General features: G+C 40.7%; 1 protein-coding gene across 6 annotated transcripts in view; it reads left to right on the top strand.

The window, feature by feature from the left end:
• Positions 1-5078: 5078 nt before the first annotated feature.
• LOC114653411 (microtubule cross-linking factor 1) overlaps positions 5079-10988 on the top strand; it is a 236441-nt gene continuing 230531 nt past the window's right edge. For 4 of the 6 annotated variants that reach the window (XM_051928734.1, XM_028803708.2, XM_028803712.2 and 1 more), the window contains exon 1: positions 5081-6359. In XM_051928734.1, the coding sequence (XP_051784694.1) occupies positions 5583-6359 (777 nt within the window). In that variant the 5' untranslated portion in view covers positions 5081-5582. Of the gene's footprint in view, positions 6360-10988 lie in introns of all 6 variants that reach the window. The other 2 variants (XM_028803711.2, XM_028803709.2) reach the window with 2 other exon arrangements.

Here is a 10988-nt window from a genome sequence, read left to right as displayed (position 1 = left end):
TTAATATTCTGTTATTTAAGTAGAAATTCAAATGATATAACTATTAAACCAGGGGTTCCCCCCTGTGTCTGCAGGTTTGTGTTCCAACCAGCTTCTGTTTTTAATTGGAATCCTGGGCTAATTAAGTGAACTGATATTTCCCATATTCCCAGATTTGGTAAAAAAAAAAAAATAATAATAATAATATTAAAATGTACTAAGCAGTTATATGGAAAAATGTATATTTTTTTCTTTTTAACAATAATTTCATCATGATGTTCATTCTGTTTTTCTGGGTGTTCTAATAGTTTAATTAATCCATTGTTTTTTATTTAGTAGGTCTAACGCTAACTTGGTTTCAGTCTTTCATGACTCAGTGTCGTTTGCCTGGGTGTCTGCTCTGCTCGTTTTTAATTGTCATTATTGAGATACAATGAAGAGAGCAAACTGCACAGAAAAAGGGCAAAATATAATGAAATCAACAAAAGTGAGTTAAGCATTTAAATCTATAGCAAAAGTAGAAAATTTTCTAAATGTCTTACAAATGTAAAAATCATGCCTCTGTGCTTTCTTAATGTAGAATAAGAGAAGAGAACAAAAAAAATACCAGCTAATTAATTGAGATCAGTGTTATCAGTTGTCATTGATTATGAATCTGGATGAAGCAAAACCCTGAAGCCACAGTGGACCCCCAGGGCCGACTTTGAGAACCCCTGTATTAAACAACCCCAATAACTCTAACATGCTCTGTATGCCCCCTTTTGTATAATAGTGTTAACATAATGTGTTGTTCTCCATTAACCTTCCAGCAAAAGGAGTATGTTGACCTAGAGTTGATCAGGGAAGGCGACACATAATAAAGATTCTTCATAACTGTGCCCCCCTACTTTTATTTGTGCATCCCACCTACCTTAGTGACCTTTCTGGCTAGTAAAGCTCTAAGTAAGCATGTAATGTAAAATGCACTTCCTCATCCTTATCCTTAATCCACGGAAAATTAATTCCCACTGATTTAGCTATCGTTCTACACTATGCTATATAAATATGATATACTGTACCTCAGAAAGGAGGCCTCCATTCAACTGAACTGTTTTTGTTTTCTTTTACAGAATCTCTGGGAGCTCAAAATCTATGCCAGCCCCACTGGGCACAAGGCAGGAACCAAACCATGGCGGGACATCAGCTCATCACAGGCCACCAATGCCCATATCTGATCCCCACTACGACCATTTGACAGCTGTAACCTTTGCCAAAAACATGTGAGAGTTTGAACATTTTCTGAAACTGAATCTCTCAATGATGTAATGCATTTCAGTTTGTGACTGTCTTTCTCATTTTCAAACAGTTGTTTTCTGATTGTTTATATCTTTTATCATTTTGAGTCTTGGCATTTTTTTATGGGTGCTGGCATGTTCTAATGATGTATTACATTTGCTATGCCTGTTACTGGTCATGTGTGACAATTAGGTGGCATGAAGACCTACCTACAGTTTATAAGATACTATCCCATAGCTACTTGCATCCAAGCTTTCGGGTCTACAATTAAAAACAAATGGATTTAGTTAGGGGCAATTTATACATGACACACTGTCAGCTAATTTTTATTCTGACTAAATTACCAAATTAAAGTTGCGTTTTCACATACAATGTTTCATGTGACTTAATGTAATTGTGTAACCAACAGAACAAAGATCCATGGATGAGAAATGGAAGGTGATGTCAAGAGGCGTTGAGAAAGGATAAAGCAAAAATACCCAGCAGGAAGACTGTCTGGTTAGAACAGGAGCTGAACTGTCACCGCAGTTTTATTATTAAGGTAATCTTCTTTGTCTCACTTTTATTAAGTGCACCAGACTGCTTAATTAGTAGCAATTATAGTATGTGCTATTTTAAAGGGACAGTCAGGATCTACAGACATTAGGGACCAGTTTGGGATATCTTTTTTGTTTTTTGTTATCTGTATATTAATTTTTATTTGTATTTCAACTTATTTTCTTTGTGTTATTAATGATGCCATTCATGTTATTGTTGAACTCATTTATAGCTGTGATGAGCTGCTGCACATGCTCTAATGCGAAACATTGCATTTGACATTTTATTTAAGGATGAGGAGCTGTGAATGCTCTGTTTGAACTTTGAATCAATTTAAGGTAAAAACTTACTTTTGCCAAAGAATTAATCATTGAAAGCTTAAGACTTTAAGATTACCAACCCCAGCCTTTCTTACAACTTTGATTCTTTATAATGTAGAAGTTCACACAATTGATCACCCTGTGCCAGTCTTTTTACACGATTTTATTCAACTTGCCCTCTCTGTTTGTCTGGATCAAATCTTGCAATTAATTTTTTTTCCCACTTTTACCAAACTGATTTCCTTCAAACTTTGCATGCATGCTGATCTCCGGTGACAATGCAATATTTCATCAGTTTTGACCCGGGATCTGTACGTTAATTACCCAAATTTAAACTTCTCCATTACTTAAATTATACTTTTAGCGATTACACATAAATATACCGGGTAGTGCTTTTAGCTAATACAGATATATCTATGAAAAATTAGCAGAGTTGATCAAGTGGTTAACGTGTTGGACTTTCAATCAAACAGTCAGTGGTTCAAGACCAATGTAGATAAATTAATTTAAAAATAATAATAATTTTGATTAATTGATAGTTGAAGTATTGTCAGTGTCCAATATTTCAGATCCAATAACAAAACTCTTTCACAATGTTAGCTAGTACAACTTTAAGAAGATAAATTTGTGTGTGATTTATGATTTTGATTTATATATTAGGATTGGTTATTTTGGTACTTTGATCTCATGGTATTGACCTTGCAAGTTATTTTGACTATGCTTTTTCTCTTTTCATCTCCTGGTGTGTTTTAATACATTCTACATTTTGTTAACTATGGCAGAACTGTCCATGATGTGACTGTGCAGAATAAAGGAGAGACAGCAGCTGCTCAACTAGCATTGGCGTTGACAGAGGCATTTCAGAACACACAACCTGTCACTAAGGATGGGCTATGGCAGCCAACACCACACATCTGTTTTACTCAATTGGCAAAAATAAGAAGTGGGCACAAGACAATAAGCACTGGACACTGGAGGGTTCTTCACCCTGTCTGAGAAATCCCAGCTCTTGCTGTTACACACTTAAAGGAAGGCTAAGATATGGGGGAAAACTCCACTAATTTATTCATTTATATTGCCAGGTTGCTAGTAAAGCAGGCTGCTGGTGGTGTAATGTGGTGCGGTATGTTTTTGACCTACATATTGGGCTCTTGTAGCAATGTCTAAATGTCATAGAATATCTGAAAATTGTCACCATATTATATTAGGAGTACCCCTTCATTACAGCTGCATGCATATCATTGAATAGATGTTTACAGCAGAATAATGCCCTGTATCACAAGGCTAGCAAAGTCTTGGAATTGTTCTTGGAACATTAGAGTGAATTTAACTTAATGCAAAGTCATCTCCAGTTAGCACATCTCTGACCAAACAAATATGAATGCTGAGTGGACAGCCACCAGCAGCTGATCTGCAACATCTGCGAGCCGAGTTGGAGTCATTGTGTGCCCCATTTTGTTGAACCCTGGTTTGCTAGACTTCACGGGTGACTAACTCCTTATTAAGAGTATGTAATTAATCACTCTTATGCATACTGTACATGTTGATGGACAAAAGAGACACAGCAGTCGTTGCTGGACTGAAATTTAAACATCCATTGCTAAAATAACAATAATCAAATGGGAATAATGGGAAAACAAAAGAGTACAACAATGAAAACAATAGTAAAGCTGTGACAACTGTGAATGCGAAGTTGTCCTGCAGTTTTTCAGTATTTTGTATGACGTCCTCTTTTAGCCAGCTTGACACCTCTGGAGCCAATGATCCTCTGAATCTGCAGCTGTAGGATGGCATCCCATTCATGCAGAAAATCCTAATGAAGTAGCTGACCTTTGATGGGCAGAGTGTTGTGTCTCCGGATGTTGTGATCCAGGGCATCTCAATGTCTGCGAGGTTAAGGTCAGTAATTAAGGATACAACAAATCCATCCTTATTCTAATCTCTCTTTTAGCGATACAGGTTCACGTAAGATGGGGGTGTAGCTGATAAAATTCGCGTTATTTGCAAGCATTGAATAAATGAACCACTTTCAATCATTCCTTCTAGGTAATTAATGAAATAATAATAAATTATGTTTTGAATAGTTTACTAAACATGACTTTTGACGCACTTCTGAGCAACTACAATAGTGAAGCAAACCCCCAAGCACGAGAGAGATGTGTGATCGTCGCAGATTTTTGCCAGTCTTTTCAAAGCCAGCCTTCTTATCTGGTTGTCTTCAGCAGACTGACAGCACAGGCAGGTCGAGATTGGCATCTATTTAGGAAATTAGTTGTAACAAAAACCTGGAGGCTCATGGAGGCCCCAAGGCCGAATCTGTAAGGTTCTGCAGTATTAATTAATGTTTTCTATCTGCTCGAACAATTTCAGTTAATATAGTGCCAAACGGAATCACAGGCGCTTTAAAACGCAGATCACAGTAAAACGCCGCGTTTGCTTACTAAAGTGCTTCGCTGTCATTTATACTGATCGATTTATCTCAATCGGGTTCTTCTGAGGAAAATGCCTGCTTTTTTAACGGCTCATATTGTTAAGGTTTAAAAATCTTCACGCGGACATCGGTTAAACGTCGCTTAAAGCTTCATGTAGAGCGTGCGCACACCACGCTTCCTCAAGTTTCAGGAAAACATCTGTCACAGTGGCCCTGATATTGTCCATGTTAATACTGACGTAATATTGAATCTAAGAGTTGACACCCAGTAGTCATTAAGTTCTTCTGAATAATCTTATACGAGAGCTTAATATCATTGTACAAAAGCAACGTGCTCAAGTAAATCGGACACAAACGATCATTCAAGCCATAAACAGTTGTCATTGCCATCAAGTCGCTCTCCTCATAGCTGCTATTCCCTTACCGTCTGGAGATCGCGGTGTAATTGTGGGTTACCGAGTACGGCGCTCACTCTGTGCAGACCTGTAGAGGTGGGCGGGGAACTCGGGGGGAGCGCATGCGTCGGAGAGCAGCTTTAGCGTCAGCGACAGAGACCGCAGCGCATGCAGATTTTTCTCTCTGTCACAGAGGAGCTGAAGGAGAGAAGGATCGGATCGGATGTGAGCCGGGAGAAAGAAGAGGACATGGGGCGTGCGGCCATGGATGAAATTGTCTAGATGTATGGCAGCTTATTGTGGACGCGAGGGGACATGGAAAAAACATCGGCACCGCGGCAGGTGTAAGCAATTGGCAGCAGCTGAAAACTGACAATCCTCGTTTGCTGCATGCAGGTCTCACGCTGAGCCTTTACGACTACCAGCTGCAGGAGCGGGAGGGGGCGGTGGAACTCGGTACCTACAAGTTAGTGACTGTACTAAAAGCCAGGACAGCGACTCTAGAGTGAGGTTTCGCGTGCACTTCATCTAAAGTGATGAGAGCAGACAAGGAAATCCAGGAAGATGATGCTGCTGCTGTTGTGATCTGCTGCTCTGGGGCTGATCGTTTCTGTCATCCCACTTAACCCCTGTCGCTTTCCACGGATGATGGATAGTGTATATGGCACCGGTAACGAAATCAAGCCGCAAAACCCGCAGCTGGTCGAGAAAAGGCGCCTGAACCGAGCTCCATCCCCAGCCAGACCCTTTCTGAAGGATCTACACGTCCGCTCCTCCGCCAAGCCCCCTGCCATTCCTCCCCGTTCGCCGAACCTTTCCAGCAAACAGCAACCTGCGGGAGTCTTGGCTACTCAAAGCCGACTGTCCCGACGTAGCACCCCGGTAGCAAAAGACAAAACGATTCCCACAAAAAATGTAGCTAAGTGCTCAGTAACTAAGAAGACAGCTAAAGCGACACAACACGCACCAGCGGAGTCAAAATGCGACAGAAAGTCGGGTGAGGCCGGCCAGGGTGCTATAAAAGGCAAAAAAGGAAAAAGGGCCACTACAGACAAGGTCCCACAGGGACAAATTGCGAGCGGGTGCCCCCGGATCGGCCACACAGACAGCAGCTCGGATTTGTCGGATTCCCCTTCCGAACCGCTGTCCGATGAGCAGAGACTCATTCAGGCGGCTAGCAGCGATGCAGAGTCGGGTTCAGGATCCAGCGAGCGGGACCAGGCTCCTTCAGCAAATTTACCTCGTATTACAGAATCCCCAACGCCGGCGCCTTCTGCCACCCAGGGGGAGGGCGGCATCGAGAAAGGGCAACTCAAAGTGGGCAAGAGCGAAGGAAGCCCCGGAGCGTATAGCAGAGGGTCAATACCAACGGAGCTACTCTGCGAGATCGAAGAGCTCCGCTCAGAAAACGACTATCTCAAGGTAATCACGAAGTTACTCTGGTTTATTGTAACGAGTGGTTTGCAGGTCGCACAAGAGCAAGTCGATCTGTCAGCCAGTAGTACTTGATTTGTGCGTGGCAAGGTAATACTAATCTTAGGGAACCGTCTTCACTGCGACACCTAAGCTGTCATGGTACCTACGGGCGAAAGGGGTATTGTGCAGATCTTTGCTGTAAAATAGAAAAGATCGCGACTGTTTTCGTTTGGGCTAAGCATTCAGTGAGACCCCGGACAATATTAACTTAAAGGCAGTGCCGCAGCCACCCTCACAAAGTATCACAAAGTTTAATTTGTTTCCTCCAACTCTTTTCATACATACATATTTAATAAACAACGATCATTCTTAGCACACGATGAACGCCTTGTTCTGGCTCCAACCAGTTATTTTTTTCTCATGTATTTTATGGGAGTAAGTGGATTAGCAGCCACCAGCCCTTAAGCGTTTACTTTTATTTCTTCCCATGTGTTTTAATACAGCTTATTCTTTATAATAAACATTAGCTGTGCCCCTCATTATTACTCCCTCATTAATGAGTGGATGCTCTTTGCAAATTCAGTGCTCATCTTCTTGAAAGTGAACTTAGATTTAATAATGTGAAGACTGATTGATACCATCCTGTGCACTAATGACAGAATTTTACACAAAAATAAGCGAGCACTATTAGCCATTAAACCCATAAAAGTAATGGGTTACCTGAATTGTTATAAAATTACCCAGTAAGGACACATATTGAGAATTAGCATTGTCGTGCCCTTAACAGAATGGACACTGGGCTCCAATATTGCATCGAACTTTAGGAAAAGGAATGAATGGAGGCATACGGTCAAGCCAGTGGGTGTTTATTGATGGAACGTAGCGTGCCTTCAGTTTGCCAACTGTAACTGATGTCTTTAAACTGACTGGATATGGGTAAGTGTGCTCTGTGCTGGACTGGTGTCCTGCCAGGGGTTGTATCAGTCGAGACTGATGCTGTTTGGAATGGCTTCAACTCCTGACCTTTTAATGGAATAAATTCCTAGGGAAATGGTTAGGGCTATTTTTTGTAACTTCCCGGACAAATGCCTGCATGCCAGCAAGCACCCCTAAATAACAATCTAGACTACTGCTTGGTGCAGAAAACCAAGCATCCTAAAATGAGTGGGTTACAGGTCAAGGAATGAGCACTGATCAGGCCTTTCACAGGCAATGAGAGCAGTTTTGGCATGGAGGCAAGCTGAATGGCTTGCTTAGGCTTTCCCACAGTATAGAATTTGGGCCTGTAGCCTTTCAGGCCAGCTACTTAACCATTAGATGCCATCATTTGAAAAACAAACTCTCAAGTGCTTTCACTTTTTCAAAATGACAAGTGTGTTGCCACTTTCTGTCGTCCATTAATAATAATCTGTGAAGTGCTAACCTTCGTTTACCTTGTTTCCCACTTTCCAGCATCCATTTTAGATTAACAAGCTCTTCCCAACTTCTCCTCCAATTTAAACTGTGTATTGATTCTCAGAGGGCTCAGCACTCCTTATTGGGAGAAAAGTGCCACATTATGCAAATACCCATTGTGAATAAAGCAGATGGCTCGCTTGTTTTGTGTCCCGGCTTCGTGTATAAGTACTGCCTTAGCCGTCTGCCATGTCGATGATTGTCCATCGCTTTAAGAGCTGTGTAAACAAGACCCCAGATGGCTTAACAAACCAGACAGTCCTGCTCCCCAAAGACACAGGATTATGTCTTCAGGTCCCTGGAGCTGTTTATTCTGACACTTTGATCAATCTATTCCGTTGTTATTCAGTTTTAATATTACCTATTTGTATTGCAAGAGCTGAGCTGAACAGGACAGGTACCCAACATCAGCTAAACATGCATTGGTAAAAATCCAAAGTTATTTAAAAGAAATAGGTGTTTAGGACAGACTGAACTCTTCTAATAGCAGAACTAAATGTTGTGAGATATATCTCATTGAAGGACCCCTTTCAGCTGCCTGCGCGCCACACATACTTTCTCTGACAAACCCAGGGTTCAATGGCAGCGGCAAATTTCCTAGAGCCATGATCAGCTTTGTCAGTGACTAATTACTGCCCGTTAATCTTACTTCTGCTCATCAGCTTGCTTTCAAAAGATGCCATAGTATAAATCTTTTGCCTTGTATTGTTGTAATCGTCTGCTTTGTGAATTACCTTGTAACGGTGCTCGCTGTAAAAATGGAGTTTATGGAAAGTAACGATATAGGCTTCAAGGATGAAAATTTATTACTAGTCTGATTGAAAGGAAAGTGACAAGAAACACAGCTTATGCTTTTTAGTTTGTTGCATTACTACATCAAGGCAGCTTTAACGCCTATACTGTTACGGTTCCATTTTCTGTAGCTCTGCTGACCTTGTTCATGGCCATGAGGGTTTCAGAATAATAATAATAATCTGTTTCCACTTCTTCATAGTGAGTTTTTTCAACTGTTTAATTTTGCTGTTCATGGTGGGAGCTCAGATAATATGTCTATCATGCCATGTTTCATAACCTGCTTCTAAACAGAATGTCTCTCATTATTTATTTTCCATTTTCTTAGCCTAAGTAATCCATCTTCAGGGTTATGGATATCTGAAGACTATCCCAGAAGGAGTTAACAATAGACTGGATACTTTCCATCACAGGGGCACATTCATTCATATTCCCATGACTTCCTCCACCCAGGTCTCCAGTTAGCCTTTCAAACCACATTTTTGGGATTTGGGGTGAATGTCAGAGTGCATAGAAGACAAAAAACCCCACATGCGCTTGGAGAAAATGTGCAAACTCCATACAAGGGGTAGCTAGATTGGGGTTCCACTGTGCTGCCATTTATTTATTAATTATTTTTTTACTAGTAATGGTGCAATGCACGTTACACTTGACTTGAGCATTCATAGTTTTCATCCTCTTTCTCTGTATGTTTAGCATTCGTTTGCTCAGAGGTTGATGCGCTGGCTGCTTCGTGAGCAGGTCTTCTTTTCTCCACCCTAGTGGCCCGCTTCTTCTCTTCTATCGTCGCCATCTTTTCACATTAAAACTGTGTCAGTTTTTGTGTTGAAATTATGTAGTACGTTTTCTTCAATTTTTCACTTAAGCTGGCACTTAAGTCTTCAATCTGACTCAAGAATGATTTAAAATATGAAGAGGTAGGGGAAGTGATGACGAAAGTGGTAGGAATGAGTACGGCGCCCATACATATGCGCCTCACAGCTGGCCGCTGCTGAGAGTTGATTCTACAATAAAATAAAGTAAAAGTAAAAAAAGGAATAACCTTGGAGGTCAGTCTTCACCTCAAAAGTGGATAGTAGACGTCACATAGTATATGTGTACCAAATTTCAGGTCAATAGGTCAAACGGTTTGTGAGCTACAGGTGATTTAAAATCCTGGACAGACAAACAGACAGCCACGGTAGCGTATTTACTGTATATAAGAAGATTAAATAGTGTCAGTTTGGGTTTTTAGCACACGTTTGAGCAGGGGTTTGGAGAAGAAAATTCCCAATTCAACTTTAACTTTTATGTAAGATGTCATCTGTACATTGGACTACTTAGTTGTTCCTGCTCTTACCTGCTGTCCAGGAAATTTGATTTGGCTATGAACTGCCTAAATTGAAATGGCAGCACCTCAAGTTTAGAATCCAATATGAACAGGCCTCAATATCACCAAATCAACATGCGGACTGGGCACAGTATACAAAATAATCACCATGTGGCTAGCTGTGAGGCAGGGAGACCATTAAATAAACAATTTTCTACATGTGTACCTGTTCTTTCTGCACACAGATTCTGCAGTTCTTTGAAACAGGAGCATCATACTGCTGGCTTTTTTTCCACTTATGCGATAGGCACACATAAGTCTCCCTTGGTCGCTTTTTCAAATTTAGATCTGTCAGTTGGTCCCCCTTAGCTGTGGGAAAAGATCCAAATACTGCTTAGTCCTCCTTTTAATGCTGAAAATCAAAGGTTGTAGCCTTCAAGCCCCATCGCTATACAGGAAAGTTCAGGTTGCTCATGTGCACATAACACCCAGGAGATAAACGGGGACACTGCAGGGCCAATAGGACCAGGCCCATTGGACAGAAATGTTGTGAATTTGTGCTTTTATGTATAATTTTCTTAACTTTAATAATTTTTTTACATACAATTCCTTGACCCTTTTACATATTTATGAAAATAAAGATTTTTAATTATTTACTTATATTTGTCATTTTATTTTTTATTACGGGCTTTGCTGTTTTGGGCAAGGATACACTTGAAGGTTGTTACACAGTATAACAGCACCTGGATGTTGCATTTGGCTACGTCTTTGGAGCAGCAATATTAAAGCCGGCTACTCTGTACATTGCCCCCTGAGTTTGACTACTGTACTTCTAATGTTTCAGGTTTCGATTTACAATATTTGGCTAAAACTTATGACTGTTTGTTTCCTGACTTAAAATTTGGGTCTCTTAGGCTTCTTTCCTGGTTTTGACAACACTCACTTCTTGACTTATGATTGATTTCCCATGGTCTGCCGTTTTTACCTCTTATAAAACATCACATTATCAAAGACCCAATCGAATAATTAGTCCCACATCCATTTTGGCTGACAAACTGGGAGGTCTGCGGTGGGGTGGC

This window comes from Erpetoichthys calabaricus, chromosome 6, assembly GCF_900747795.2.
Source record: "Erpetoichthys calabaricus chromosome 6, fErpCal1.3, whole genome shotgun sequence".
Taxonomy (NCBI): domain Eukaryota; kingdom Metazoa; phylum Chordata; class Cladistia; order Polypteriformes; family Polypteridae; genus Erpetoichthys; species Erpetoichthys calabaricus.
The sequence above is the reverse complement of the archived record's forward strand: the minus strand, read 5'-3'. Positions and strand labels throughout refer to the sequence as shown.